General features: G+C 35.5%; 1 protein-coding gene across 1 annotated transcript in view; it reads right to left on the reverse strand.

Annotated features, from left to right (window-relative positions):
- The window catches only part of LOC147576541 (uncharacterized), a 95319-nt gene that overhangs the window by 16916 nt on the left and 51170 nt on the right, over positions 1 to 27233 (reverse strand). The window contains exon 3 of the mRNA XM_086676398.1: positions 8899 to 8970. Within this exon, the coding sequence (XP_086532524.1) occupies positions 8921 to 8970 (50 nt within the window). The 3' untranslated portion in view covers positions 8899 to 8920. The remainder of the gene's footprint in view (positions 1 to 8898; positions 8971 to 27233) is intronic.

Below are 27233 nucleotides of genomic sequence, written 5' to 3' on the forward strand. Positions count from 1 at the left end.
ATTGCAGAAGAGCAGTCAGCTGGGAGATATTGTTGTGGTCATCTTTGGAAAACACATGATGTATTGACAGTTTTATTTTTTTCTTTTGTGAACTGTCAAGCCATGGCTTAAACTTTCTATCTTTCTTACTGACTTATAAAACTCTTTATATTACATATCTCGAACCTTTGCATTTCTAAAAATTTTGTTCTTTCCAAGTTTTCCTCCTCAGGTAGAAGACTATAAGTCAGTTTCATTTACTTTACTATTAGTTTTCTTTTAAAATCTTGTGTTAGAATGCAAAAAAAAAATATGTATCTCAAAAAAAATATATAGAATCTTATCAAGGAATAAGCCATTTCACAGATATCTTAAAGTTTATTATATTATAAACTCAAATTCTACAATTATAACAAAGAGTACACAAAAGTTTAAAATCATTGAGGTCTTCATTTTAACTTCATTTTAACTAATACAATGGGCCTTTTCTTTCCATCTTATAAACTGCACATACTCTATACTTTTGGTTGATACTAAAGGAGTAAGTTGGCCACTCTTTTAATACAACTTCACTGAAAATATGGTTCCCACTCCCTCAAAAAAATTTCTTTAAAAAACAATTTAAGGGGCTCCTGGGTGGCTCAGTCAGTTAAGTGGCCGACTTCGGCTCAGGTCATGATCTCACGGTCAGTGAGTTCAAGCCCTGCGTCAAGCTCTGTGCTGACAGCTCAGAGCCTGGAGCCTGTTTCAGATTCTGTGTCTCCCTCTCTGTGACCCTCCCCCGTTCATGCTCTGTCTCTCTCTGTCTCAAAAATAAACGTTAAAAAAATAAAAATAAAAAAAATTAAAATCCAGAAACATGGATTTGAGTTTTTTTAAACCATGAAGGCAGTTTACAAATAATTTTTTAGACTAGTAAACATACACAACTGCTCTCTTCTATTCTTTTACATTAAAAAATGTCTTCTTAAATGGTCTTAATAAAAAGTTCACAAATACGTATTTCATGAGAGTGTCAGGCATGAAGTAATACTGTCTTCAAGTAAACTTGTCTGAAAATGACAAATCATGCATCTCTTCATTAATGGCAGAAAAGGTTTATGACAGAAAAGGAAACCAGAGCCACACGTCCTAGTTTTTTTGTAGGTCAAATTCTGGCACTTGGTGCTGAGGTTTGAGGAAGCGATTAACTCATTTTTTCACGGAATATAGAAACACAGCATGTATAGCATTTTAGTTATAAAAAATGTAATATGACAATAATGCTTTATTAAAATATTTAGTATGTGATATGTCCAGTACAGATTTCTTTGAATTTATGTTGAGATTCATTGGCCTTGAGATTGTTAAGTGTGTATCTTTCACCAAATTGGAGAAGTTTCTGCTGCTGTTTCTTCAGATGTTTTTTGCTGTCTTACTCTTTCTCTTCTCCTTTTGGGATTCACATGAATGTTAGACCTTGTGATATTGTCCATTGCCTCTGTTCATTTATTTTTTTCTATCATTTTCCATTCTATTCATCAGATTGTATAATTTCTATTCTAGCTTCAAGTTCGCTCTTTTCTTCATTATCTCCATTCTGCAATTGACCGCCTCCAGGGAATTTGGGGTTTTTAGTTATTGTATTTTTTAGTCCTAAAATCTTATTTTGTTTCATACACACACACACACACACACACACACTATAATCTTCTCTCTCTTCTGAGACTCCTTTTTTTTTTCAAGAATATTCTTCTTGACTTCTTAAAGCATGGATATTTTGAATATTATGACTATTTTAGAGAAAAAAATGGTTTTAAAAGTTGAAACAAATAATTTGTTTAAAAAAATTCCAAAAAAACCCAAAATGTCTTTTAAGTTCTAGAACTACAAAAAGCATACTGAAGGGAGAAAGTTGAACAAAAAGAAAAATAAGGAAGGCAGAGGACAAAGCAAAATGATCTCATATGTTTCTTGAAGCTTTAAATACAGGTAGAGTTCTTGTTTTGTTTTGTCTAGCTAGAATTCTTGCAGTGGCAGGACATATGCATATGATCTTTTTTTCTTTCCAATGGTAGATGAAGTAATATACTTTTAAGTTTATTTTTGAGAGACAGTACATGTGCACATGCAAGCAGGAGAGGGACAGAGAGAGAGAGGGGACAGAGAATCCAAAGCAGGCTCTGCATTGACAACAGAGAACCTGACACGGGGCTCAAACTCACAAACCATGAGATCATGACCTGAGCCGTAGGAAGCTTAATCAGCCAAGCCACCCGGACACCCCAATGAAGTAGTATCTTTTAATCTAGATACAACCTTTTGAAGTAACTGTTGGTATGCTGTGACTTGCCTATAAAAATCATATGATTAGTAACCTGTCTTCAAGAAATAAGGCCCAGCAGAGCAGAAATATGTATCCTGTCCTGGAAATATATGTAGGAAGAAGCAGAAAATAAAATTCATCAAAAGGCATGAAAAATTTTTTAAAATTTTCTCCTTCTTTCGAAGCCATATTATCCTCCAAAAGGTGGAGTGGGTGGGGGATGCACTCCATGTTTAAGAGTACTGCTATCTAAAACCAAATGTATTAGGGGCGCCTGGGTGGCGCAGTCGGTTAAGCGTCCGACTTCAGCCAGGTCACGATCTCGCGGTCCGTGAGTTCGAGCCCCGCGTCAGGCTCTGGGCTGATAGCTCAGAGCCTGGAGCCTGTTTCCGATTCTGTGTCTCCCTCTCTCTCTGCCCCTCCCCCGTTCATGCTCTGTCTCTCTCTGTCCCAAAAATAAATAAACGTTGAAAAAAAAAATTAAAAAATAAATAAAACCAAATGTATTAAACTTGAGAAAACAAAATACATATACAAGTGCACAAAGTACAATAAATAATCCTTCCTCGTCGCATAATGTAAATGAAAAATAAGGGCCAAATTCTGAATGGGTGGTTTGTCCTTTTATATGGGCAGTTTTACCACTCACAAATGTTCACAGATGCAGGAATACATTAATGAGAAATGACTGTTTTCAGCAATGTGAATAGTTATGTACCGGGAAACAAAACTAGAAAGTATTTGTATAAAGGACTCAAACAGATTCCTACTCAACCCCTCTCCCCAAGTGTTTCCAAATTTTGGTTACAATCTAAAATGAAAACTTTAATTTTGTTATTTTCCACATTGTATTATTTGGAAGTAAGTTTGTATTTCCTTTTGAAGGAACACCTGCAACCAAAGCCTTTCATTTATAACACCCGTGTCAAGAATGTTACCACTAGGGCAATTCCACTAGCTCAGTCAGTAGAACGAGGGACATATTATCATTTGGTCATGAGTTCAAGCCCCACAATGGATGTGGAGCCTACTTAAAAACTTTTTAAAAACCTTTTTTTTTTTTAATTAAAAAAAAAAGGAAAAAGAAGAATGTTACCAGTTACCCTTTGGTTTCACAAAGGGTATCATTTCAAAATGATCATGTTTGACACATCTATCAAATACATATATACAACCTTAGGAAACATATTCACCAGAAGGTAATGGACCTCACCATGTTTTCTGAAACTATACTTGATTTTTGTGTATTCCAAAATGCCTGTCATACCAGCAGAAGAATTAAAGTGATGGAGGTAGAAAGTAGAGTACGAAACAAAGGCCTCAGGAACTAAATGTTAAAATGTCACCATTTCATAGAGATGTGTCTACTTACAAATGCCAAAAAGGGCTCTTTGAAAATACAGAGATACATTTCTAAACTTAGCAAAGTAAGTACCCACTTACTCTCCAAGAACCTTCTAATGAACCACTTGTTGAGTACCCAAGTCACAGGTAACTTGGCAATTAAAAAAGGTATGCATCTTCTTTCAAGCAAATTGTGTTTGTTGTTGGTTTTGAATGATTTTATGATTCAAATCTACAAATTCTAGCCATTCAGTTTTCCAGAGATACCAAACCAACCCACCAGCATTTTATGTCACCAAACAATAACAGATATGAACAATATGCACAATCTGAACATAAGTTTCCCAATCTTTTTCAACTGGCAAGTTAGTTAATATTCTAAGATACACTGGGGTTGGGTGAGAGGGCAGGAAATACTTTCCTGAGACCTGAATAGAAAGCCAACAGTATTAGTCTATCCATCTAGACCTGAAATCACATTCAACAGAAATATGTATACAAACCCACCCAGTTTTCCTCCCTTCTCCACCATTACTATATTTTCAAATACCAAGTACTAACCAAACTCAGACAAACTCAATTATGAAAACCCAGTTCATCACAAAACATCAAATGACTTTTTAATGATATATGAAAGTGGCCCAACAAAATGACATAGAAATAGGTTTTAGAGGCCTCAAATACAAAGAGAGAGACAGAATAATTTTTTTCCCTCTCACTATAAATCATTTGTCACATGGTCTGCCCCCAAATCTAAAAAAAATTGATAGCTGATTTCCAAAAACACCATTGTACCATATTCCAAATCCCCCACTTCACCAAACTTGAATGAAAAAACTTTCTAGACACCAATTCTATTTGGGGGGGTGGGGATGGGGAGCTTTTAAAAGAATGCTGCCTGAGAAATAGCTTTTCATGGCCAGATAGGCCTCAAGTTACATAGACAACAACCAGATTGTCTAAATAATGCAGAATTTATGGAGCAGCCCATAGTGGCAGAAACAGGGAGTTTGTGCAGAGGTGTTAAGACAGGTACTGACCTGCTGGGCAATCTGGTGTTATCTAGAGATTCTGATAGGTGCGGTTACATGTCAGTACACAGTGTCCCTTTTTGCCTCAAGCTGAGAGATTATCCAAAAACAAGTAAGATCAAAGTGCCCCAACATGCAGAAGTACCCTGTCAGCCAAGAGTAAGGTAACACAGCTAAAAGCAAATCTGATTTCCATAAGTACCCCAAAACTTCACAGCAAACAAAGGTGAAGGGACTTGCTCCCTAGAACTAAAGGTAATTGTGATGGTGGTATTTGTTTTAAATTCACTTTTGAATTTAAAGACTGTTCTACAAACTGTTCTACAAACAACTGCAAAACAGTCTTCTGGAGGCTTCCAAAGGTTTAAGAACACATCTAAGTTAATAGAAAAGCATTTCACAAGGAGGAACAGCCAGACACTGCCTCCAAGTATGAGCAAACAAGGGCAAGGTTCACCACAGGCAAGAGAAAGTGAAGCAAACACACTCGGGGGCACGTTCACAACTCATACAATTTCTTACACTTAAAACAAGACAGACAACACTCAGGACCCTACCGTCCACACTTTCCAACATTACAGCTATTGCACAAATCCCACCAGACCCCAGAAAACGAGCCCAACCTAACCCCAAATAGGGTCGTGAGCATCAACGACTACAAATACAGAGTCGAACACGGTAAGAGAAGAGGGAGCGATCCAGGATACAAACCACAACCAAACAATGCACACCCCAAACGCTTAGGCGCTAATTATCCAGATATTTTGAAGACTGAATGCCAGACGGTCAGGGTCTGGCAGGCTGGAGCCCCTCAAGTAGCTCGTAGCCGCCAGAGGCCCGGGGGCCAACCTAGAGACACCAGGCCCCAACGTTAACCCACCAGACCTCTCGCCCACCTCCCAGGCACACAATTAACAGGTCCTGGATGACCTGGGGGCTGTTGGTGGCCTTCTGACGGCACACAGAGCCCCCCAAGCCGTCCGGAACGACAGAAACCCTCAACTCCTGCCTCGGCGGCGGCCATCATACCAAAAAAAGCGGACTTTTACGACAACTCCCACAATACCCGCGGCCTACAACTCCCAGAGTGCACCGGGCGGCGCCGCGGTTAACCCTGTCGTAGCGCCCGGGTTGGCGAGCCCGTCTCCTCTCCCCCTCCCAGCTACCCAATTGTTGCACCAACTTTCGTCCTCACCATCCCGAACTAACTGTGCAAATTCTGTCAAGCAGTTGCAATTCTGCTAGCTCGCAGCCTTCCTTTATCACGCAAACCCCCTAAGCTGCCCAGAAAATTGTCCCTGACAGAGTACTATTTGTTATCCCCAGAGCTCTCTTCACAGTGTCAAATGCTTATCATTTAAGGGATACATTTAGCTTCAATTAACCTTCCCCCTCACCTTTATAATTTTCTGGCATTTTTCTAAATTATTATAGCCCAGATATTTTGGTACTCAATATTATTAACTTAAAAGTTGTTGTCTAAAATCTAGGAAACAACAACAAAGGACTATCCTATAGCTGACTACAATGTTCTCTATCTCCACGTTTTATAAGATAAAATTCCTCAAATATATTCCCTCAGAAAACTCATGCAACTCCAAATAAGTCCTGATAAGAAATATTAGGTGTGGACAATATATGTTTTCAATTTCAAGTTCAAAAATTTTTTAAGGGAAAACTCTATCGTGTCACATACTTTGTTTTCCCTTTCTCTCTATTGATAGAAAGATATTCAGAAATAGTATATACTACTACTTTATCCTTTCTGACTTTAAAATATAGAAAACAACCAGTCAAGAAACATTTTCACATAATTTGAAAAGAAAACTAAGAGTTCATTCTTTCAGAAAACTGCACAATCACATATTTTGCTAATGAAAGGACTCCTTGAAAGTTTCTCATTTTAATTAAAAATAAGTTTTAGAAATGCATTTCTTTTAAATACATTGCCCATAATTTCAGTAAAGCTGACAGTCACATTTAGAGATCACTGTATCCTCTATAAATTAAATACGTAAGATATACATACACAAACTGTAACTTGCTCAGACGTGTAACTGACTGACAGACAAAATAATTGTTTGGTATTTGATGCGTGCACTAAAACAAAAACTAGAGTTCTCCTAAAGTATCTGCTATTTTCCTCGTACCAAAATATTTTTTTAAATGTACATAATGTCTGATTTTTCCACGGAAACATTTTGCCATTTGAAAGGGCATTCAAAATGTATCATGAATTTCAAATCACAAAACTCAGAAATCCTAATATACACAAAAAAAACCTCAAATCCTTTCTGGAAAGATAGCTCTTCAGCAAAACTCCATATAATTTTGTTTTAAACGTGAATCTTAATATTACATTTAGCTTATTAGTAAATTTTTTGATCTAGTAAACTACAATGAGAAAATACTTCTCCATCATTTATTTTTTCATTCATGTTACAGTATATAGTTTCATTAACAATTAAGATAAATGCTATATGTCAAGATATAATATATATATACATACATATATATATATATATATATACACTTTAAATTTCAGTTCATTATACTCCTTTAGCTTCTGTATTTTTCTAATTTTACCTTAACATCCTAGTTAGAATTCAGGTAGGCAAAGTTACATTTTTTCCTCTTTATTTTTAATAGCTGCTAAATCATAAAATAGTAATGTATATTTTATATATTATTCTCCTGCTGTTTAAATATATGATTCATCAGAAAGTCTCAAAAACATGTCAGAAATGAAAGTGATCTCCTCGTATATTTATAGCATGATTACAACTCTTTTCTCAGTGCTATAAAATTATATTTTCCATTAGGAGGTTAGTTTTTTCTATAATTTTTTATCTTTAAAAATATAAGATTTAAAAACTGGCATAGTAAAGGACCTTATTTAAAGAGTATATTGGAAATAATGTTAGAATTTTTTTCAGATTACCAAAATTCTTCTTTTAAAAATAACTTAGAAGTTTAGTATATCCTAATTAAGTAATTTAAGGAAGTCTTAACCTATATACTTAATATTAATATGAATGTTTGTATAAGGAAAAAAATTTATTCTAGAAATGAATTCTTCAAAGCCATGTAAAAAAATTTAATATTTTTCTCCTTAAGTTTTTAGATTCTATTTAACCACATGAATTTTTACGTGTATTTCTTAAAAACTAAAACCTCTATGCTAGGATTTTTAAAAATACTTACATGTAACTATAGTCATATATTTAAAATTAGGAGAAATCTTGTTCATATATGTTAATCTTGAGGATATATGTTAATAGAAGACAAACATTGCAATCTATTTCTTTTTCTTTTTCCAAATGTGGTATTGGTGAGAAAGCTAGAATGTACAAATTTGTATATTTTATAACAGATTCTGTATATAATTTCTCTAACTACTTCTTACATTCTTTTAACGTCATACAATGCTTCAAAGTATCTTTAAATGTTTGTTTAGGTATTTTAATTGCATTTTTAGTTTATCTGCTTTAAAACATCTGATTTTCATATATGTGATTTATACTGTTCATGGCAGTAAATTGCACTAATAGAATTCCTGCCAAAAATAGAATGAGTTGCTAATATTTTAATATGCTCAAAAAGTCAGTCTGTCTTCCCTTTTCGTACGTTACCAGTATGACACAAATAAAAACTGAAAAGAGGTCACACACAAAGGATAGGTTCTTGCCTGATTAAACAGATTGTTTATATTTACATTTTATGATTCCACAAAAGCAATATTTTCCTAGCATGTGAGTATATCCCAGAGTTTAATCTTCTTTGTTACTGCCCAAACCTTAAGTAACTTTAATTCACTGGCCTTTTAAAGCAGTGACCAGTCTCTCAGATTTATCTAAATGGTTTATTTTTTTTATTATCACATACATTTATATTTATGTTTAGGAATATTCTAGGTGTCTCTAGATTTTGCAATATATACTTTTAATTTAGTTATGTCTTAAATACTTAGAAAAGATGATGATGGGAATCCTGTGATAATATCCGTCTATTAGAAAGTGCATAAAAAGGGCCTCTTTTCTCCCCCAACAAACTGATCTTTTTAAATGAAAAATTTTCAACTAATTTGTTTTATTTAACTTAAAAAGCCAGCTTTCTATCATCTTCATAATGTTGTATATCAGTTAGCATAAGCAAAGCTTAAGTATATGTTATTTCTTTTTTCTAATTGAAATATTCTCTTTTCAACAGATGGAAAAACAATAGAAAACGTTTCCTTACCTAAAGATGAAAAGTTTCGCCTTTAAAAAAGTCCCCAAGGTTCTTCAGAAGACAAAACTCGACTTTTATTTCCTATAGAAATACAAAAGATACAAGTTAGTGATCACTTTTACTCTGAAAAATCATAATAGAATGATGGGTATTTGGATTTTTTGAGTCCTAATTTTAGACAGCAAGGTTTAAATATAATTAAATTAAATCAGTGCTGCCAATTAAAAAATCACCCTCGTTTAAACTTTAAGTTTTACCACAGAACCATCACAAGATAATAGTTTCTTATACTTAGTTGTTCCGTATTTTACTCTGCTATTGACATATCATATGGGTCTTATTTAGGACTCAATAGTTTTAACATTCTTTTGATATATTTGTCATTAACTACCTTGACCTGTTTTAAGATGTTTTCTAACACATATCAATGCCTTTTTACACATAGTTTCTATAGGCTAAATTTCTAAACACGTGAAAGAAAGAAGTTCGAGCGCTAAACTTTGTAATTTTCAAAGGCCTTTCTAGCTTCAAATCAATTTCCCCAAAAAGAGATATTTAAAACACTATATACTCTAAGATAGAAATGCTAACTAACAGTAAGACTTAGACTGAATGTTTAAAAAAAATTGTCATGTTCCTCCCTCTGCTTCTCTCGGCTCATAATTTTCTTTCCATTTTAAAACAGGTTTACATTTATTAACTCACATGCCTTCTCCCCAAAGCAAAATTATCTTCTGCTGAGAAAAATTTCAGATTCTTTACATTTCCCCTTAATTTCATACAAGGATCTACTATTTCCAACTCCAGGAGGAGGAAATGAGTAGTAATTATACTATTTCTCCCCCAAATTTCTTCTCATAGAGCTATTTTCTAATTTTCCCCCCTGTATGACTCTGCCATACCCCACACAAGATGTGTCTAACATCCCTCTCCCCGACATCTGAGGGCATATTCTGGTTTTGTTTTGGGTTTGGATGCATGTATCACAGGCCGGCTAGTGTCATCCTCTCCATACTTCAAACATAACCAGTTTTCACCTGCCATTAGGGGCCTTGTGGGCTTTTGTTCCCCAGACCTCGGCAATTTCCTGTTCTTCACCAGGACATCCCATTTGGAGTCCTCATGCAGGATGAATAAAGTTGGAGAGGATAGGGAAGTTAGAATGCCAAGCACAGATGTCACCAGTCACCTCACTGAAAGTATCTTGCCCATAACCTTGAGGCTTTAGAACAACACAGAACCTATAAAACTCATGTGCCCAAGCACTAAAATATTCCTTTTTGTTAAATCACTCTTGGCTACCTTTGATTTCCTAACCATTGTTTGTTTTGTTTTGTTTTGTTTTGTTTTGTTTTTAATGTGTCCTTTGTGGTACAATTTTGCAAGTGCAAAGGAGAGGTTTCTTTTAAGGGTAGGAGAACTGACCCCTCACCCGTCCAAGCAATTTTAGGGCAGAGGCAGCATGGCCTCCACCTGGACTAAAAGCTTGCAGAAACGAGCCTATAAATTACACTGTGCCTCAATTTCGTCTCCAGCTTGATTCCATCACACAAAGCAACAAGTGGATGCTGAAGTAGGAACCCAATCAAAAGGCAAAAAGAAGAAAGATTTAAACTAACAGACATTTATTCCTCAGCTCCACCCATTTTCCTGAAGCCTTTTTCCCAGCAATGGCGGTGGGCTGTGGTATTGGGCAAGGTGGAGGGTACAACATGGAAAGTCTCCAATATCCCCAAACCCTACAACAGTGCGAACAGTAATATGGCCCGACATTAACAGCAGTGTTTTCCCTTTTTAACAGAAAAAAAAAAAAAAAAGCCAAACTAAGAGTCTCTTTCTAAAATACTGACATCCTAGGTAAATGTTTCTGTAAAGAATAATACAAAAGTGGGTTCACAGCCATAAAAATCTTATCTTTGCTTCATCCTGGGTGCTGTCGGCTTCTTCTCCTTCATGTAAACACACAAACTAGTCCTCATTTATAACCCAATGCTATTGTAACTGGGGAGCAAGCACAGTGGGGAGCCTTTAAACCCCTCAGGGAAACTCCCTCCAACTCGATCCTGGTTCCACAAAGTGTAAAGGGGACTCAGCAAAGCATTTTAAGAGGATTCCTGCCCCCTTCCCTGCTCAGAACTCCACGCCAAATTAATCTGATTCATTAGCTCCTATTGAGACACTCCATTATTTAAAAGAAAGCACTAAGCATAAACTTGGTTAAAAGTGATTTTTCTTAGAAGCCAAGGTTTATCCATCCTAAACAGTAACAGATCAACATTAACTGCTTACCAGTTTCAACACCACAGCTGGAAATGGATTAATCCTTCATTTGCTGGAACCATCAGCACTGCCAAACTCTCTCCCAAATTTCCTTTACATTTTAGGAAACCAAGTTCTTAGAAATAGTAAAGTAAGAGTTTTTCTTCTCATGGACTTTTAAACATTAACAACAAATCCAATCCAAGACTCTTGAGCATAAAATTCAGAGTTTTTCTCCCTCCCTCCCTCCTTTCTCTCCCTCTTTTAATTAATTAGGAGAAATTCATGGCCTTTTGCTCTCTGCTCTCCTACCTAGGTATCACTCTAAAACGTTAAGTAACTTCCTCCCTCTATCCCTTCATCCTTACTTGAAATCCCTCTTTAAACATACCACAAATTTTCCTGGTTTCACTGCACTGAGATTCTGGCTAAATTTCACCAAACTGTCCTCACAGAAAAATGTAAAATGCAAAATGTAAAATGAGGGGGCTGTACAGGACAATCTCCAAGGTCCCATTTAGCACTAGCATTCTATATGTGTCGACGATGATCCAGAGAAACTGGAAGAACTCCATGTAAGCACCCAAATTTGGGCCTCATTTCTGTGCATGCTACTGCTGTTACTGTGTGTCTGCAAACTTTTTGCTGAATTACAACATAACACGTTTTTCTGCCCTTCTAGGCTAACAGCCTCCTCTTCACTTTGCTTCTTCAACCTAATACTTTTTTCCCTAAGAAACCGTTCTGCATCTGGGGCGCCTGGGTGGCGCAGTCGGTTAAGCGTCCGACTTCAGCCAGGTCACGATCTCGCGGTCCGTGAGTTCGAGCCCCGCGTTGGGCTCTGGGCTGATGGCTCAGAGCCTGGAGCCTGTTTTCGATTCTGTGTCTCCCTCTCTCTCTGCCCCTCCCCCGTTCATGCTCTGTCTCTCTCTGTCTCAAAAATAAATAAAAGACGTTGAAAAAAAAAAATTAGAAACCGTTCTGCATCACTGATAATGCTAACTCCATTCTTTCCATTAAGACCATCACTACCACCAGCAGCTTTTCTGATCTAACTGGGGATCCCTTAATAATATGGTAACGCATCCTTCTAAGAAAACAACATTGTTTACTCACCCAGACCCTACCATCCTCATCCTCATCTATAATATTTACCGAGAGCTTCCTAGGCAACAGACACTGTTCTCAGCCCTCCACGTTTAATCCTAACAGCCACATAATGCAGATTCTATCGTCATCCCCATTTTACAGATGAGCAAACAAAGGAGGCAAAGGACAGATTGAGGCAAACAAAGGTTAAGTCATTTGCTCAAGGTTTATTTCTAATGAGTGAAGGGTCCAAGTTTGAAAACCACACATTTTGGGTACAGGGCTTGTGCCTTTAACCCCATGATTAGATGCCCTTAACCTCTGATTAGATGATTTCCATGGACCCTCCTACCTCTAAAATTCTCTTATTACCCAGCATTGGATTATCTCAGTCTCCTAATAGATGAATTAGGCATAATCAGAATATCTACTTTATAGTGTTGTTGGAGAAATGAAGAAATTTAATGTAACGCGCTCAAAACAGTGCCTGGCACAAAGTAAATAACTTGAGGAAAAGTCAGCAATTATTTCATGGGGAGAATCTCTCAACTTGCAGATGGAAAAACTAGGATTGAGACCCAGAAGTAACGCACGCCGCCTCTCGTAAACAATACCATTTATGAACACAGTGTTAACTAAAGAGACACACTTAAATTGTAAGACTTTAAAAAATAATGTATGTTTTGTGTTTCTGATGCCAAGGCTTTACCCTCTGAACTACACTCTTCTTGCTAAAAGGCAAATTGCGAGGAATCAAGGATTCTGGATTTGCCTGCCTTCACCTCCTAACACATAGCTAGGCTTTGCTACCAGTAATTAACAGCATCTGATAGTTTTTGGAAGAGCAACTTACCAGAGGCTTTGTATCTATTAAAGATCACCTCCATATTGAGTACAAGCTGAAAGTCTTCTCAGATGGTGATATTGATTTGGTGAAGCAAATTTTTTACCAGAAAAATTCTCCCCATACTTGAGAATGAGTCCATTTTATATTTGTTAATTGAAAAATAGTGGTGCCTGGCTGGCTTAGTCAGTAGAGCATGCAACTCTTGATCTCAGGGTCATGAGTTTGAGTGCCATGTCATGGGGGTAGAGTTTACTCGAAAGAAAGAAAGAAAGAGAAAGAAAGAAAGAAAGAAAGAAAGAAGAGAAAAAAAAACAGGTGTTCAGGAGGAAAAGTCTCTTTCCTGTATAAACAAAACTGGAGCTTGCAAGGGTTGTGCAGGTAATATTAATATTTTTATTTTTTTTAATTAATTAATTTATTTTGAGAGAGAGAGAACACAAGTTGGAGAGGAACAGAGAGAGGGGGAGAGAGGCAGAAAATCCCAAGCAGGCTCCATACTGGCAGAGCTTGATGAGGGACTCAAACCCACAAATCGTGAGATCATGACCTGAGCTGAAATCAAGAGTTGGATGCTTAACTGACTGAGCCACCCAGGCGCCCCAGTAATATTAATATTTTTAAATCAGTGTAATGTATTAAATGTTATAACAGTAGATTTGGGCATGAGTTTGTGTACAGCAAAGAGTCAAAGGACCTAAAGTTAACACAGTTAAAGCTCGGCTCTGCATTCCAGAATTCCAGAACTTTACATAGAAATAATCCCTTCACTGTTGGAAGTATATTTTATTTTTCTTAATATTATTTTATTTTATTTTATTTTTTAAGTTTAATTTTGAGAGAGAGAGAGCACGCACGCATGCATGTGTAGGAGGGGCAGAGAGAGAGAATCCTAAGCAGGCTCAGCACTGTCAGCGCAGAGCCGGATGTGGGGCTCGGACCCACAAACTGTGCGATCATGACCTGAACCAAAATCAAGAGTTGGATACTTAACTGACTGAGCCACCCAGGCACCCCTGGAGGTATATTTTCTTTCTGTGTCCTCATGGCAATAAATAAACACACACATTTTGTTATCAACAAATGCTATACTAACATTATCAAAAAAGTACTACGTTACTTGGGTAGAACACAGCTACTGCCATAATAACCATTCAAAAAATAAAAGAAGAATTTTAAAGAAGAACATTAATCTGGTAATTCCGAATGTGAGTAGAATAAAATAATCTTGGTACAGTTTATGTTTTCATAATTTGTATTATCTCGGTGAGCTTCTAGCATGACACTGGCTACTCTGATTGCCTCTCAAATTCTTTTTTTTTTTTTATTTTTTAATTTTTTTTTCAACGTTTTTTATTTATTTTTGGGACAGAGAGAGACAGAGCATGAACGGGGGAGGGGCAGAGAGAGAGGGAGACACAGAATCGGAAACAGGCTCCAGGCTCTGAGCCATCAGCCCAGAGCCCGACGCGGGGCTCGAACTCACGGACCGCGAGATCGTGACCTGGCTGAAGTCGGACGCTTAACCGACTGCGCCACCCAGGCGACCCTCTCAAATTCTTATTGGAGAAGCCACGGTTCTCAAACCCTTTTATTGCTGTGATCTTCCTCAAGGAACATTCCACCTTGTTCTGAGGTCAGAACCCCAAATTTCTTAGCATTTAGCTCAAGTAAATACAAAGGAGAATGCCTTCATTTTCAATGTCCTACTGTGCTTTTCTTGTAGCTTCAATCTGAGACTTTTAAAGGCATTTAGAATATAAAATAAATAGTATTTTTGCACAGCATTTTCATTTTGTACTGGTTTGTGTGTTATTGACCATATTCTTAAGAAGTAAAGTCCCACCTCGGAATGTTGAGTTTGCCTCTAAATCCAGAGAAATTTCAAATCTCTGGCCCCGTCTTGTGCATGCACCAATAACTATCTCAAGATTTTATTTTATTAATATGTGTGGTAGTTTTTTAACGCTAAAATATTGGATCTCAAGATTGTTGTTGTTGTTTACAATTTATTACAGAAATTTTAAGCAAAGAAAATTAGAAGGAGTATAACCAACATCCATAACCAACCAAAACACATTTATAATAACCAAGGAGTATAACCAACATCCGTGTATGTATCGTCTCTATTTAATAGTTAACATTTAATCACATTTGCTTCATCTCCTTTTTTTCTTTGCTGAAGTGCTCTAAAGCAAATGACAGACATCATGGCGTTTTATTCCGAAATACCTCACTGTGCACATCTAAGAAGGAAGGGCATTTTCCTACATAACCAGAATGCCATGATCAAGCCTACAAAATTAACAATAATTCCCCACTACCAAGGCCATATTCTAATTTCTCCAGGAGAGATCTAATTTTCTTAATAATATCCTTAAGTCTCTATTCTGTCATCAATACAGCATATACGTGTTTTTTAAGTAAAAGCCACCTCGGAAGTGATTCATTCCAACCAGTTCTGCTAAGATAGCGATGTGCTCCCTGAACTACTCCAAGCCCCTTATCAGACAGACCACCAGGCACCCCTGAGTCTTGTCCTTATGCCTGTTGGAGACATTATTATGTTAAATCAAACACTGATGAGAACTGGATTAAAAAAACAACAACTGGAATTTCAAGTTACATATTTTCCCTCCATAATCACTGTGCATTGGGAGCAAAGAGAGTAGGACGAGGAACCACAAAATGCTAAATACGGTCACATAGTTGTTTTTTTTTTCTGTTTATTTATTTTGGGAGAGAGAGGGAGGTAGAATCCCAAGCAGGGTCCACCCTGTCAGCACAGAGCCTGATATGGGCTTGATCTCACAAACTCGGAGATCATGACCTGAGCCAAAATCAAGAGTCAGACGCTTAACCCACTGAGCCACCCAGGTGCCCCCGGTCACATAGTTTTAAGTGGGCTTGTTTGGTCTAATCATTTAATACAGGTCTACATAGCCCAACCCACACAAGATGCAAAGGTGGTAATTTTCCATAGACTCAAATTGATTGAAAATCAGAGGGAAAAATTACTTTCCCTTCACTCATTTAGTTAATACAGTAAAAGTAGAATTATAATCCATTGGTGGAAGGGATAACTGGATTACTTGGGTTTTTTAGGAGTAAGGAATAAAGAGGATTCTTTTTAGAGGGGGCAGGGGGAGGAAAGAATGGAAATGGACCTGACATAAATTTTAAGTCATGCTCAGTCATAAAGACCGGGGTGAAAGGTCTCTCTTATCCTTTTATAGGAGATAATCAGAAGAAGAAATAGGTAAGCTAAGATTATCATTTTGCTTCAATTCCATCTGCCAGCTACCTGTTTTTCTAGAAATGATCATCTCCTATATATGAGTCTCTCAAAAACTGATGTAAACAAAAGGAGATGGTAAAGGGTTTTGTAAGCTCCAATACTTGAAGCTGTCTTGAGGGCTATTCTTCTGCACCAGTAAGTGTGAGAACACTGCTTGGAACATCCTATCTTAACCTTTACCTTTCATGTCTTCCCCTTGTCCCTGAATATACAAAACTGCCTTAATAATGTGTGCAACGTTATTATTTTTAAGTTGTCGTTTTAATTGGTTTCTATAAGACTGAACTAGTTAAGGACATACAATTTTTTTTTTTCACTGAGGTGAAACTACATGGGGGAAAAGACAAAGGTACTATATTATGCTTTTCTCCGTTTTTTTCTTTTTTACTAAGGGAAATATAATAAATGTATAAGTAGACAATATTTAGATCTGATAGCATCAGAACTGAGTAAGGCATGGCCATCAACACTCAGCCATATGGCATCCTCTTAAGAACCTCATTCTAAAAACTTTTGTAAGTGTTTATTTATTTTTGAGAGAGAGAGAGACAGAGAGACAGAGACAAAACATGAGTGGGGGAGGGGCAGCAAGGGGGAGAAAGAGGGAGACACAGAATCTGAAGCAGACTCCAGGCTCTGAGCTGTTAGCGCAGAGCCTGATGCAGGGCTTGAACTCACAAACCATGAGATCATGACCTGAGCCGAAGTCAGACACTTAACTGACTGGTCACCCAGATACCCCCAGAACCTCATTCTAAAAGACACGCCAACATGCCCATGTGCACATTTACAAAAATACATGTACGGAAATGTTTACATTTGATACGGTATTTAGGTAGAGGAAGTCAAAATTTCCAACATGGCACCAAAGCATGGAAGTCAGAATCCAAAGACAGTCCTCAATCTTTTCCTTCAGTCATCAGAAACTCTCCAGAAAAATCAATAAATAACTTAGTTGCTGACCACCTCCCCTTACCACCTCCCCTTACCACTCTCCTGAATAATGCCTTTAAAGCAAGAAAAAATGGCAAATATGCAAGAAGTAAAAATAGCTGTAAAAGATCTATAATGATCTAAAAACTCAGAAGTCTATCCCTGACCAATGACATTGGCTGCAGACCACTCAGCACAGACGCAGAAGGACAGACAGGCTGTGCACACACCCTGCCCCTGTGATCACTCCCTATTGATGCCTTCCTGCCCGCACTCAATGGGATGTTACAAGAAACAACCTCAAAATAAACACATACACATACACACAGAGACACTACAGACAACTTCAAATGCCTTGTAGGAAAGGGATTGTTTTTTCTCTCTAAAGAGTTACTTTGTAAATGAAATTTACAGCATTAGTTTCATTTATGCCATCCTATACAGGCACCGCGCTGTCAGAGGAACAGAATGTCAGTATCACTTACTCATCTAATAAATACTTATAGATTACCTCTACCTGCCTGGGAATAAAAACATTGGTCTTTAAGGTCTGAAGCGTCCTCAGAGATCACCTAATTCAACTTATTCACTCTAGGGAGGAAGACAAGAGAGGTAAAATGACTTACCAAGGTCACACTGCTTTCTGGCCAGAGTTATCTTCTTCAACAGATAACAAAGAGCTCAGAAGAAGGAAGCACCAAATAAAAAGCCAGGGACACGGTAGAGGATACCCACCAAAACTAAAAGATTAAGAATTGTACCTCTGGACAACTTTTGAGGAGTTTGCCCCATTCTTCCTTCCTTCCTCACGTCCCACTTCCCTCACGCATGCGCCCTGAAGAGTGGTACTCAACCACCTGCCCTCCATCCCCAACCCCTCCCCACATGTAGGCGGGTCGTGGGGAGGTGATGGGATGAGAGAAAGAGCAGGATGCTGGCTGTGGGACGTGGAGCCTTACCAATACACAGAAAAATGACTAGATCTCTACAGAGACTAATCCAAATAAAATAATAAGGGGTTCCTTTCTCTCAAAATCCATAACTCACTGCGATGTGTAGGTGCAGGGTATCTTTAGGCTAGAGCTAAGAGTTCCAGAGAGAACAATTCCTACGATGAAATGCAGGCAAAGGAGGAAGGAGAAATAGAAAAATACATATATATAACTTTTTGTTGTTAATTCAGTCTCCTGATAGGGGGCCTTCCTGTCTTTCGGTATTAACTTGGTCTCCTTTAACAGAACAGAATTGCTCAGAAGGAGCTCAGCTGATGCCTATTAGGATTGACCACACGGACAATTAGAAGCTGCCTTTAGGAATTTTGAGGGAAAATGTTTGAAAGGTCCTTTTTTTTTTTTTTTTAAAGTCATGGTATATTTGTTAGCATGTATTTTTTAAGTTAACTTTAAAAAGTTTTTTATAATATTAAAAAGTCTATATTCTGGTCTCTTAAAGTAGTTGTTAAAAACAAAGAAAGCTTAACGTAAATTGTGTATTTCTAAAATATATTTTAGAAAGTCTTCTTGGAGTTCTTGTTAAATACTCATAGACACCTGAGATTCTTTACATTCTACCCAATCTGTATTTGTTCAAAAAACCTTTCATATATTTTTTTTTACCCCTGCCAAACCATCCACCATCTGTTTTCTGTCTGCACCAAACTTAAATCTCCTTTGTAGTCTAAATCACGTGTCCAAGCATCCAATAGCTTTAACTTTTGAAAGACAGAGGTGTGTTGATTTTTTTGTTTTTATTTTTATTTTTTTCAGAAAGGAAACATACTAGACTACTAGGATTTCATGTAGGGGGCGTTAGGGCCAATGCTGGGGAAGCTTCAACAGAGGTGACATCAATTAAGACAGTAAAAACTCAACCACCTTGAACCTTCATCTTTTTCACCCACCAAGTTAGGTTCTTAAAAGAAGATGAATTTTCTAGAAATACAGAAGCTGAGGTGGCTGAATATCCAACCTTGCCCCACAGTCTAATGCATGGCAAGATACCTCACTGCTGGACGTTAAGACAAAAAAACCTTCTGGCTGTCGGAGATACCTGGGCACACAGGGGCTTGTCATGTTTTGGAGTACCCTCTAAGGCAATATCCCCTAAAAAGAGTCACGAGAAGCAAGCAGAAATGTAGAGCATTAACCTGTACACAGAGAAAGTCAAAGGGCACCCTACGAACCCCCACTTGGGATGTAGCTTGGAATATTTCTATCTCGTCAATAGATATTCCCCTAATGTTCATCATCGTTCCAAAGGGCAGGTTGTCAAATCTACAAGATGACTTAGAGATCACATAGTCCATATTTCACATTTTGTAGATATGGAGCTGGATCCAGAGAAGGAAAGTGCCCAAAGCCACACAAGGAACAAGCTAAAAAAATCCAGGACCTCTGCCTCGCATCCAATTCTCTTCTATGCACTGAATTTAACCTTCCCCAAACGTTTAACCACATATCACCTCATTTAATCCTGTAAAGAAAGCTCTGCAATAGATAGTGTCACCACCATTTTCCAGACAAAGGAATTACTATGGAAGTTTACACTGAGTCACTGCCAGATTCAGAATCAAAATTAGGTCTCTCAACACTTAATCAGATGTTCTCTTAATTGGCATCTGAAAACAATAGCTTCTGTTTATTTAGCATCTGCATTTTTACTTTATATATTATGATTTCTCTTTGGTATCCCAATTTTTTTTAAAAAAGCAAAGATAAACATATCCTGTTTGAATTGAAGATTGGACTAAATATAAACAGTTACCTTGAAAAAAAAATTCCAACACTGCATCCTTCCTACTAAACAGTTCTGGAGAATATGTTGATCTGCAAATTCCCTTCTGGACCTAATGTCAAGTGTGGCTTTGGCTGGGAAGTCCAACCCAATGGGCTTTCCTATTTCATAGCAATCATTCAATACAGAAAAGAAGCTATATTCTGTGTCACTAGGAATTCACCAAATGAAATTAGTGCTAAAGCCCATTAAGCCTATGGCCAAGGTACTGTGTCTTCTAGATCTAGAGGGAAGTGATACCTGAGGAGGGAGACATCACCAGTCATGCTTAATAAACTCCACGAATGGAGGGCTCCTGGGTGGCTCTCTTGATTTCGGCTTAGGTTATAATCTCAGTTAGGTTCGTGACTTGCAGCCCCGCATCAGGCTCAAACTGGCAGTGCGGAGCCTGCTTGAGATTCTCTCTCTCCCTCTCTCTCTGCCCCTCCCCACTCGCATGCACCCACGTGTGCACTCTCTCTCAAAAATAAACAAACAAAACTCCATGAATCGAACCAGCAAGGGGTTCGAACCACTGGCCATTGAGCTCTTCTAGACTAAATACAAGATAATCTATGTTGGTTAGCGTCACCCAATACATTGAAAGCTTAGAAGCAGAGAAAATTGAACAAATACCAAGGACAAAACAAAAACATGATAAGATGAGCTTTCTCAATGTACATTTAGAGATAATGAGCCAGACTGAACTCATGTTATGAACAAAAATACCACATGCGACCACCACTCAAATGCCAAGACATTGTAGGACCCCATTAGAATCACTTAACACTGCTCATTTGGAAAACTGTGACATTACAAAAATTACTATATTTTATGCAAAGGATTGCAAACAGACTTTGTCAGAATTGGCAATTACTTAGATCTTTTCAAGTTTGTGAACAGACAAGAATAAAGATGTTTCTTCATCCTTCCCTTTCCATGTTTCCCCATCCATGTTTCCCTAGAAAAATAGGCCTGGGTAAATCAACTCCCAAATCCGTTCAACATGGAAAAAAAAAAAAAAATGGTAGGAATGGGATCATGTTTGGCCAAATAAACTGCTTTATGTCAATTACAAACATAGACAGTGGATGAAATGTGGTCAGGAGATACATGGTATGGATTATCAGTAAAGATGAGTGACATTCTTAAATGCTCGTATTGTATAGCCCTTAATACTTTTGATTAAGCCAGTCAAATGACATTGCAAAAGTCAAGAATATTTGTCTGAAAATTATTTCGATGAATTTCGGAGCTTTTTAGAAGTGTTTGGGATAGCTCTACCAATGGTATTCTGCAGTATCACAGTTTAGTTAGAGCCACGAATACAATAAATATATAAAACCAAAAGAATATGAGTGTGTTTCCATATATTCAGTCATTTCTCATTTCTTTGGCCATGGCTATCACATAGGCTAAAAAAAAAAGTGGCGGGCGGGGGGTGGTTAGAAAGTTAACACAACTCCAGAGACTAGCTCTAACTCAGCCAAATCTGCATTCGGACCTAATGTTTTTAAGTCAAAGTGGCCTGAAATATTGCAACAATGAAGTGGTCTCCTTGTCCATTTTTATTAACACTTACATTTGTGCATCTTTTTTTTGGGGGGGGGGAATCTAATTTCTTTTCTATCTGTGAAGTTGTGAGTCAGTGTTCATCCGAATGCCTAACAAATCTTGAGAATTAAAAACGTTTTTAAAATTCTGATCAGTAGTGACAGTGAAAAGTGATCAAGCCTAGAGGCTTTGTTGTTGTTGTTGTTTTGGTAATATACAGCCAGTGAAACGGATATAGTCAGCAGTTGCCAAGCATATAATGACGTTGCTGAGGATGCTTATATCTTTTTTATTTGGGGTAAATTTCAAATACAAAGTTATTCAGTAAAATGGGATATCACTATAAAAACAAGACGTTGGAAGCTGACAAAAAAAAGTCAAAAATTTTGTTTACAAGAGGAAAGAAAGTTTCACTGAGATGGGGTCTAATTTCTCTAGTAACTAAAAAAAAAATCATTACTTTGGAATATTTATTTTATGTGACATGTTGCAAACATCTTAAAAAGATAATTTTCTGTAACTTCTTATGTGGCATTTTGTAAAAAAAAAAAAATGTCATGAAGACAAAAACTTCTGGACCAATATTGACACTTTAAAAATATTATTATTATATACGTTAAAATTGGCAAAAACAAAATGTTGCCAGTGCTTTCAATTTTCTAATAATACTTTTTAAATACAGATAAAAAATTTAATACTAGGCACAATCAAAACTTTTTGAAACTTTATTTATCATGATCAAGATTTTAAAGGTTAGCATTACATCAGAATTCTGTGCTCAAAATCTAAAGAAAGAAATATCATTTAGAATATCCAAATACATTTTAGAAATAAACCCGATTTACTTGTCAAGCTTTCACTGACACTGGCAATTACTTTAAGGGACCGGAATATAGAATACTGTGCAATCTTAAAAAGTTCTTTAAAAATTACATGCTAACAAATATAACATCACTATTAAAAATGCTTTTTAGTATCTAGTAAATGAATAATAGTAAATAGTAATAAAATAGGAACATGCTATTTCAGTTTTCCTCTATGGCTCTTATTTAATAAGATATTGCTATGAATTTTTTGTTAAATCATATCATTTTATTTTAACTCAGAAATATACATGTCTATATTGTTTCTTAAATGCAGTTTATTGTGATCGAGTTTTGTTTTGTTTTGTTTTGTTTTAAGCAAGATATAATACTTAAACATTTAGATAGCAAATTCAGGAGATAACAGGGCTTATCCCTAACATTTCTTTTAATGTTGGTATAATTCCATATAATTGCTATAAAATCAATTACTGTGTTTTTATAATGTCAAAACATCTGTCTGAAAACCAAAAATTGCACAGGGCTATGTTGCCTGGGGGATGCCTGACAATTGGATGTTTGTAAACATCAGGTACCTAGAACTGACTCTTACAACCTTTTAACACTCTCTAAAACCAAGGTGTCCCCCCTTTAACTTTCAAAACTGTGAGATTAATTAATTAAGAAAGTAAACCAAAGTAAATGCAACTGGTTAGCCATGGACCTGAAGGTACTAAAACTGTATTCGAATCTCCCTCTTTATTCTTTCCATGATAGTTCTTACGTTCTGCGCAATACCCTTTATTATTATTATTATTATTTTTACCCCATAGGACATGTAGCATTTATTTCTGTATCAATGTAAATACTTAGTTTAGTAAGATATGATTATGATCCATGTTTTGAGTTACATTTTGCATTAAAACTGAAATCTGCTGCAGCTGTTTTATGTAAGTCTATGAGTTGGCAAATGGAAAGTTTAAAAACAGTGTTATTATTTCCCTAACATTCTTGAAAATGTTACTGATGATACCACAGGTCTTAGATAAAATAAAAATAATCCTTTTCCTAAAATCATTGTTTTAGCAACTTTCAAAAAATAAAATAGAGAAGGAAAGTTCAAATTCCCATACAGTTTCTGTTTCTTGCTACTAGTTTATTTGTATATAAAAACAAAAATTCATTATTTTATATGCATTTTAAAAACCAATAAATGAATATGTGACTAGTTCTCAAACGTATTTTCTATCTTTAGAATTTCTAAATAAATTGAAGTAAATTGAAGGTTTATCTTCTAGTAAAGGTACAAAAATCTAAGCAGCAAAATACCAACTTTCTTAAATGTTCGGCATTCAAATTACAATCTGTTATTTTGCTTTACAAATCTAAAAAGAGAAAAACTAAGATAATTTTTAAAACTTTATATATAGTTAAGATTGCTTTTAATTTTTAGCAAATGTTTTTAAATAGAATTTCTATCTAGTATGTATATTTTTCTATTGTTTTACAAATAGATATAATGCAGAGTTTTTTCAGCTCAATTTTTCAGAAATTCAAATAAAAAATCCTAAGCAATTAATACTTGCTTAGTAACTCCTTGCTTTTCATGGAAATAAAATTTTAACTAATGAACTTAGTTCATCTTCCATTTACTATTTCAAATATTGATATTCCTAAAATCAAGAATTTAAGCTTTTTTGGAAAACATAAGAATAGTTTTAAATATTTATAATAATTTTATTCCTGAGTAAAAATATCCATGAATTAGAAATAATTCATATTAAAAATCAGAAATTGCCAGTGATTCCTTATGGGAGAAAAATAAAGAATTATATTGGTTTTTAACAGAATCATATGTTAACTATTAGTCCAAAATTGCTTATTCTGGTTCTTTTAACATTTTTTAAATTATTAAAGACAGATTTCAGGACCAAATTGACAATGAACTTCTATAGTTATCAATTTGCTTTCATCAAAATGTTCCTACTTGGCAAAAATTTAAACAACGTAATTTGTAGGGGTAACATCTCTCTGTAATTTAGTTGTTTCTTTTAAAATAATGTTATCATAAACATATGATAAATTGCCTTGCATTCTTACAACACATTTATAAGTTATGATCTCTAAAAGATACGTTTTAGTAATATCTTCTTTTTCTCTGAACTATAAATTAATTGCCAAAGAAATGGATTATTTGTTAATAATCAAAATTTAGTTTTTCAAATTATTTTGGAATTACTTATTTTTACTTTAATTCTGAAAATACATGAAGTTAAAATATATAATTACATCATTTTTAAGAGTAACCATTATTTTTAACATTTAGTGATTAAGGCCAGTGTTTTAGCACAGGCTTTATAAAAGCTTATGTTAAGAGTTCAAAATATTTAATTAGCCATCTTGAAAAAAAATCTTCAAATATTATAAAATTATAATGAAAGATCTTAAAAGTTAAGTTTGGAGAAATTTTAATTTTTAATTTTGTTTTCTTTCTACATTTTGTCAATCTAATTTCACAAAGTTGAGGCTTTTTGTAAACAGATGATAGGCGCTTCATGTCTAATATTTGGAAATGTGGTTTTGCTCATATTTTTGCTTGTAGAACTGTCTTTTAAATTTTGCAGGTGCCTGAAACTTTTTTAAGACAATATTAGAATTAATGTGATTCTGTTGAATGTATTCCACAGTCTATATTTGAAGAATAAGTGAGATAAATAATAAACTTTCTTTTTATAGTCATTTAGCTATTCCTGGTTTAAATATCATGCTTCTAATTTTCTAATAGTACATATGACAAGCCTTGGCAGTATTCATTTCTGGCATGAATGAGTTTCAAATTTTGTCTTAATTTAAATATCTGATATATTTCATGGACTATTAATCTACCTGATTTTTACCTTGAAATTTGCAGTCCAATTCAGTTTTATGTGAATATTTATTAAAAAAACTTTTTTAAGATATTCAAAATGGGTTTAAAAATATTTTTAAAAGAATATCTTTTGCTGACTAGATCAATGTAATTACTTTTGCATTTCTGAGCCTTTATAATTTCATAGCTTTGCTATTACTTTAGCACTTATCAATAACTACCCCTACGTGCATTTGGCACACAGGTAATAATTCCTTCCTTTATTTAAATTGTGTATTTCACAAGAATATACAAATACCACCTGAGCAAAAACCATAGGGTACCACTTTCAGCTGACAAATAGCTTAATGAGTTTCTTTTATCTTCTGTTAAATCTTGTCATCTCATCTGAAAAAGAAAGGTACTTGGAGGGTTAGTTTTGAGAAAACTTTTTCGGGGGCAGAAGGGAATATTCCTTGGTGGAACATTTGTCTATCCCTCATAAAAATAACTTTAGATTTTCTTGAAAGAGGATTCTGTAAAGAGACATACTTTCTTTTCCTTTAAATTATACTCATTTCATTGAGGTTGGATGCACAGGAAAAAAAAAAAAGAAAGAAAAAAAAAAAAAAGAAATGTTCATGAAATTTCTTCCTGACTCAAATCCTATGGTCCTCTTGAAACTCTCTGGGTAAAGAGCAATTATCTGGTGAATTGATCAGTGAGGACAAACAATCCACATAGTTCAGTCTCCTAGAATCTTCTGTTTTCAGTGAGGGGATTTTTTTTCCCCCTTTGAATTATCTGAATAATTGGTTCAACTCTTCACTTCAATTTGCATGTCTAGACAGGAAACTAGACTGAATAAGGCTTGGAAGGACTGTGATTTTTGAAACTGCTTTTTTTTTTTTAAACTGCATTTTGAATTGTAATTCTTACTACCTTCCACGTGTCATCTCACCAGCTGCTTGCATCTGAAGCCTTCCAGAAATCTTGTGACAGTTTTAAGCAGTCGTTATCCAGAAATATATGTATATATACATGTTTTAAAACTTACCAGGGTCTGTTGTATTTTTCCTTTTTTAAAAGCCTATCACAGATCTTAATTTGGCACTTATTTTGCCGGAAAATATGGATTATCTCCCAGCCCCACCCGGTTTTCATGAACAAATAAAAATATTTACCTATTTATACAAAAAGGAAAGGTCTTTATTTGTGTTTTTTAAAACATATTGCTGAATGACTACTTCAAGGTAGCTCTTTTTAGAAAACGGAACTAAGTGCAAGAATGGTTTCATTTGTTAAACATAAGATTGTTCAATTACGTTTTGCCGAAAAAATTTTTTATAAGTTTTTGATTATGTCATAAGACAAAAATAGGCTGCTCAAAAAAAAAAATCATGTTTTTGGAGATACATGCAAAAAAAAAAAAAAAGTCTAAGTCTCCATCATTCTCTCAAATGGCTAATGGCAGACTGGAAAGAGTTAAAAATGTGATTGAATAAAGATGGTCAGAAGGTCCAAACTTCCAGTTGTAAGATAAATAATCACAGGGGATGTAATGCACAGCATGATGACTATAGTTAACACTAATGTATACAATATTTGAAAGTTGCTGTACCACTTAATCTTATACAGTGCTGTATGTCAATTATATCTCAATAAAACTGAAAACAATTTTAAATTAAAAAGAAAATGAAAGACAACATATGATTGAATCCGAAGCTCCGATCAATGTTGCCTTAGTGCTCCAACAATTGCTATTGCTATCTTGATAAAGCAAGACCATGCATGGAATCCTTCATCTTCAAATATTTTAAATAAATCACTCTCCCTCCAGACTAAAATCTGGAAAGAAAAGCTTTAGCCACAAATCCAAAAACCATACACCTCTTTGAATTTTATTAATTAATTGAGCTTAAAACACTACTCAAGCAACATTAT

The sequence above is a fragment of the Puma concolor genome, chromosome D1, assembly GCF_028749965.1.
Source record: "Puma concolor isolate L17-30 chromosome D1, mPumCon1.1.hap2, whole genome shotgun sequence".
Classification (NCBI taxonomy): domain Eukaryota; kingdom Metazoa; phylum Chordata; class Mammalia; order Carnivora; family Felidae; genus Puma; species Puma concolor.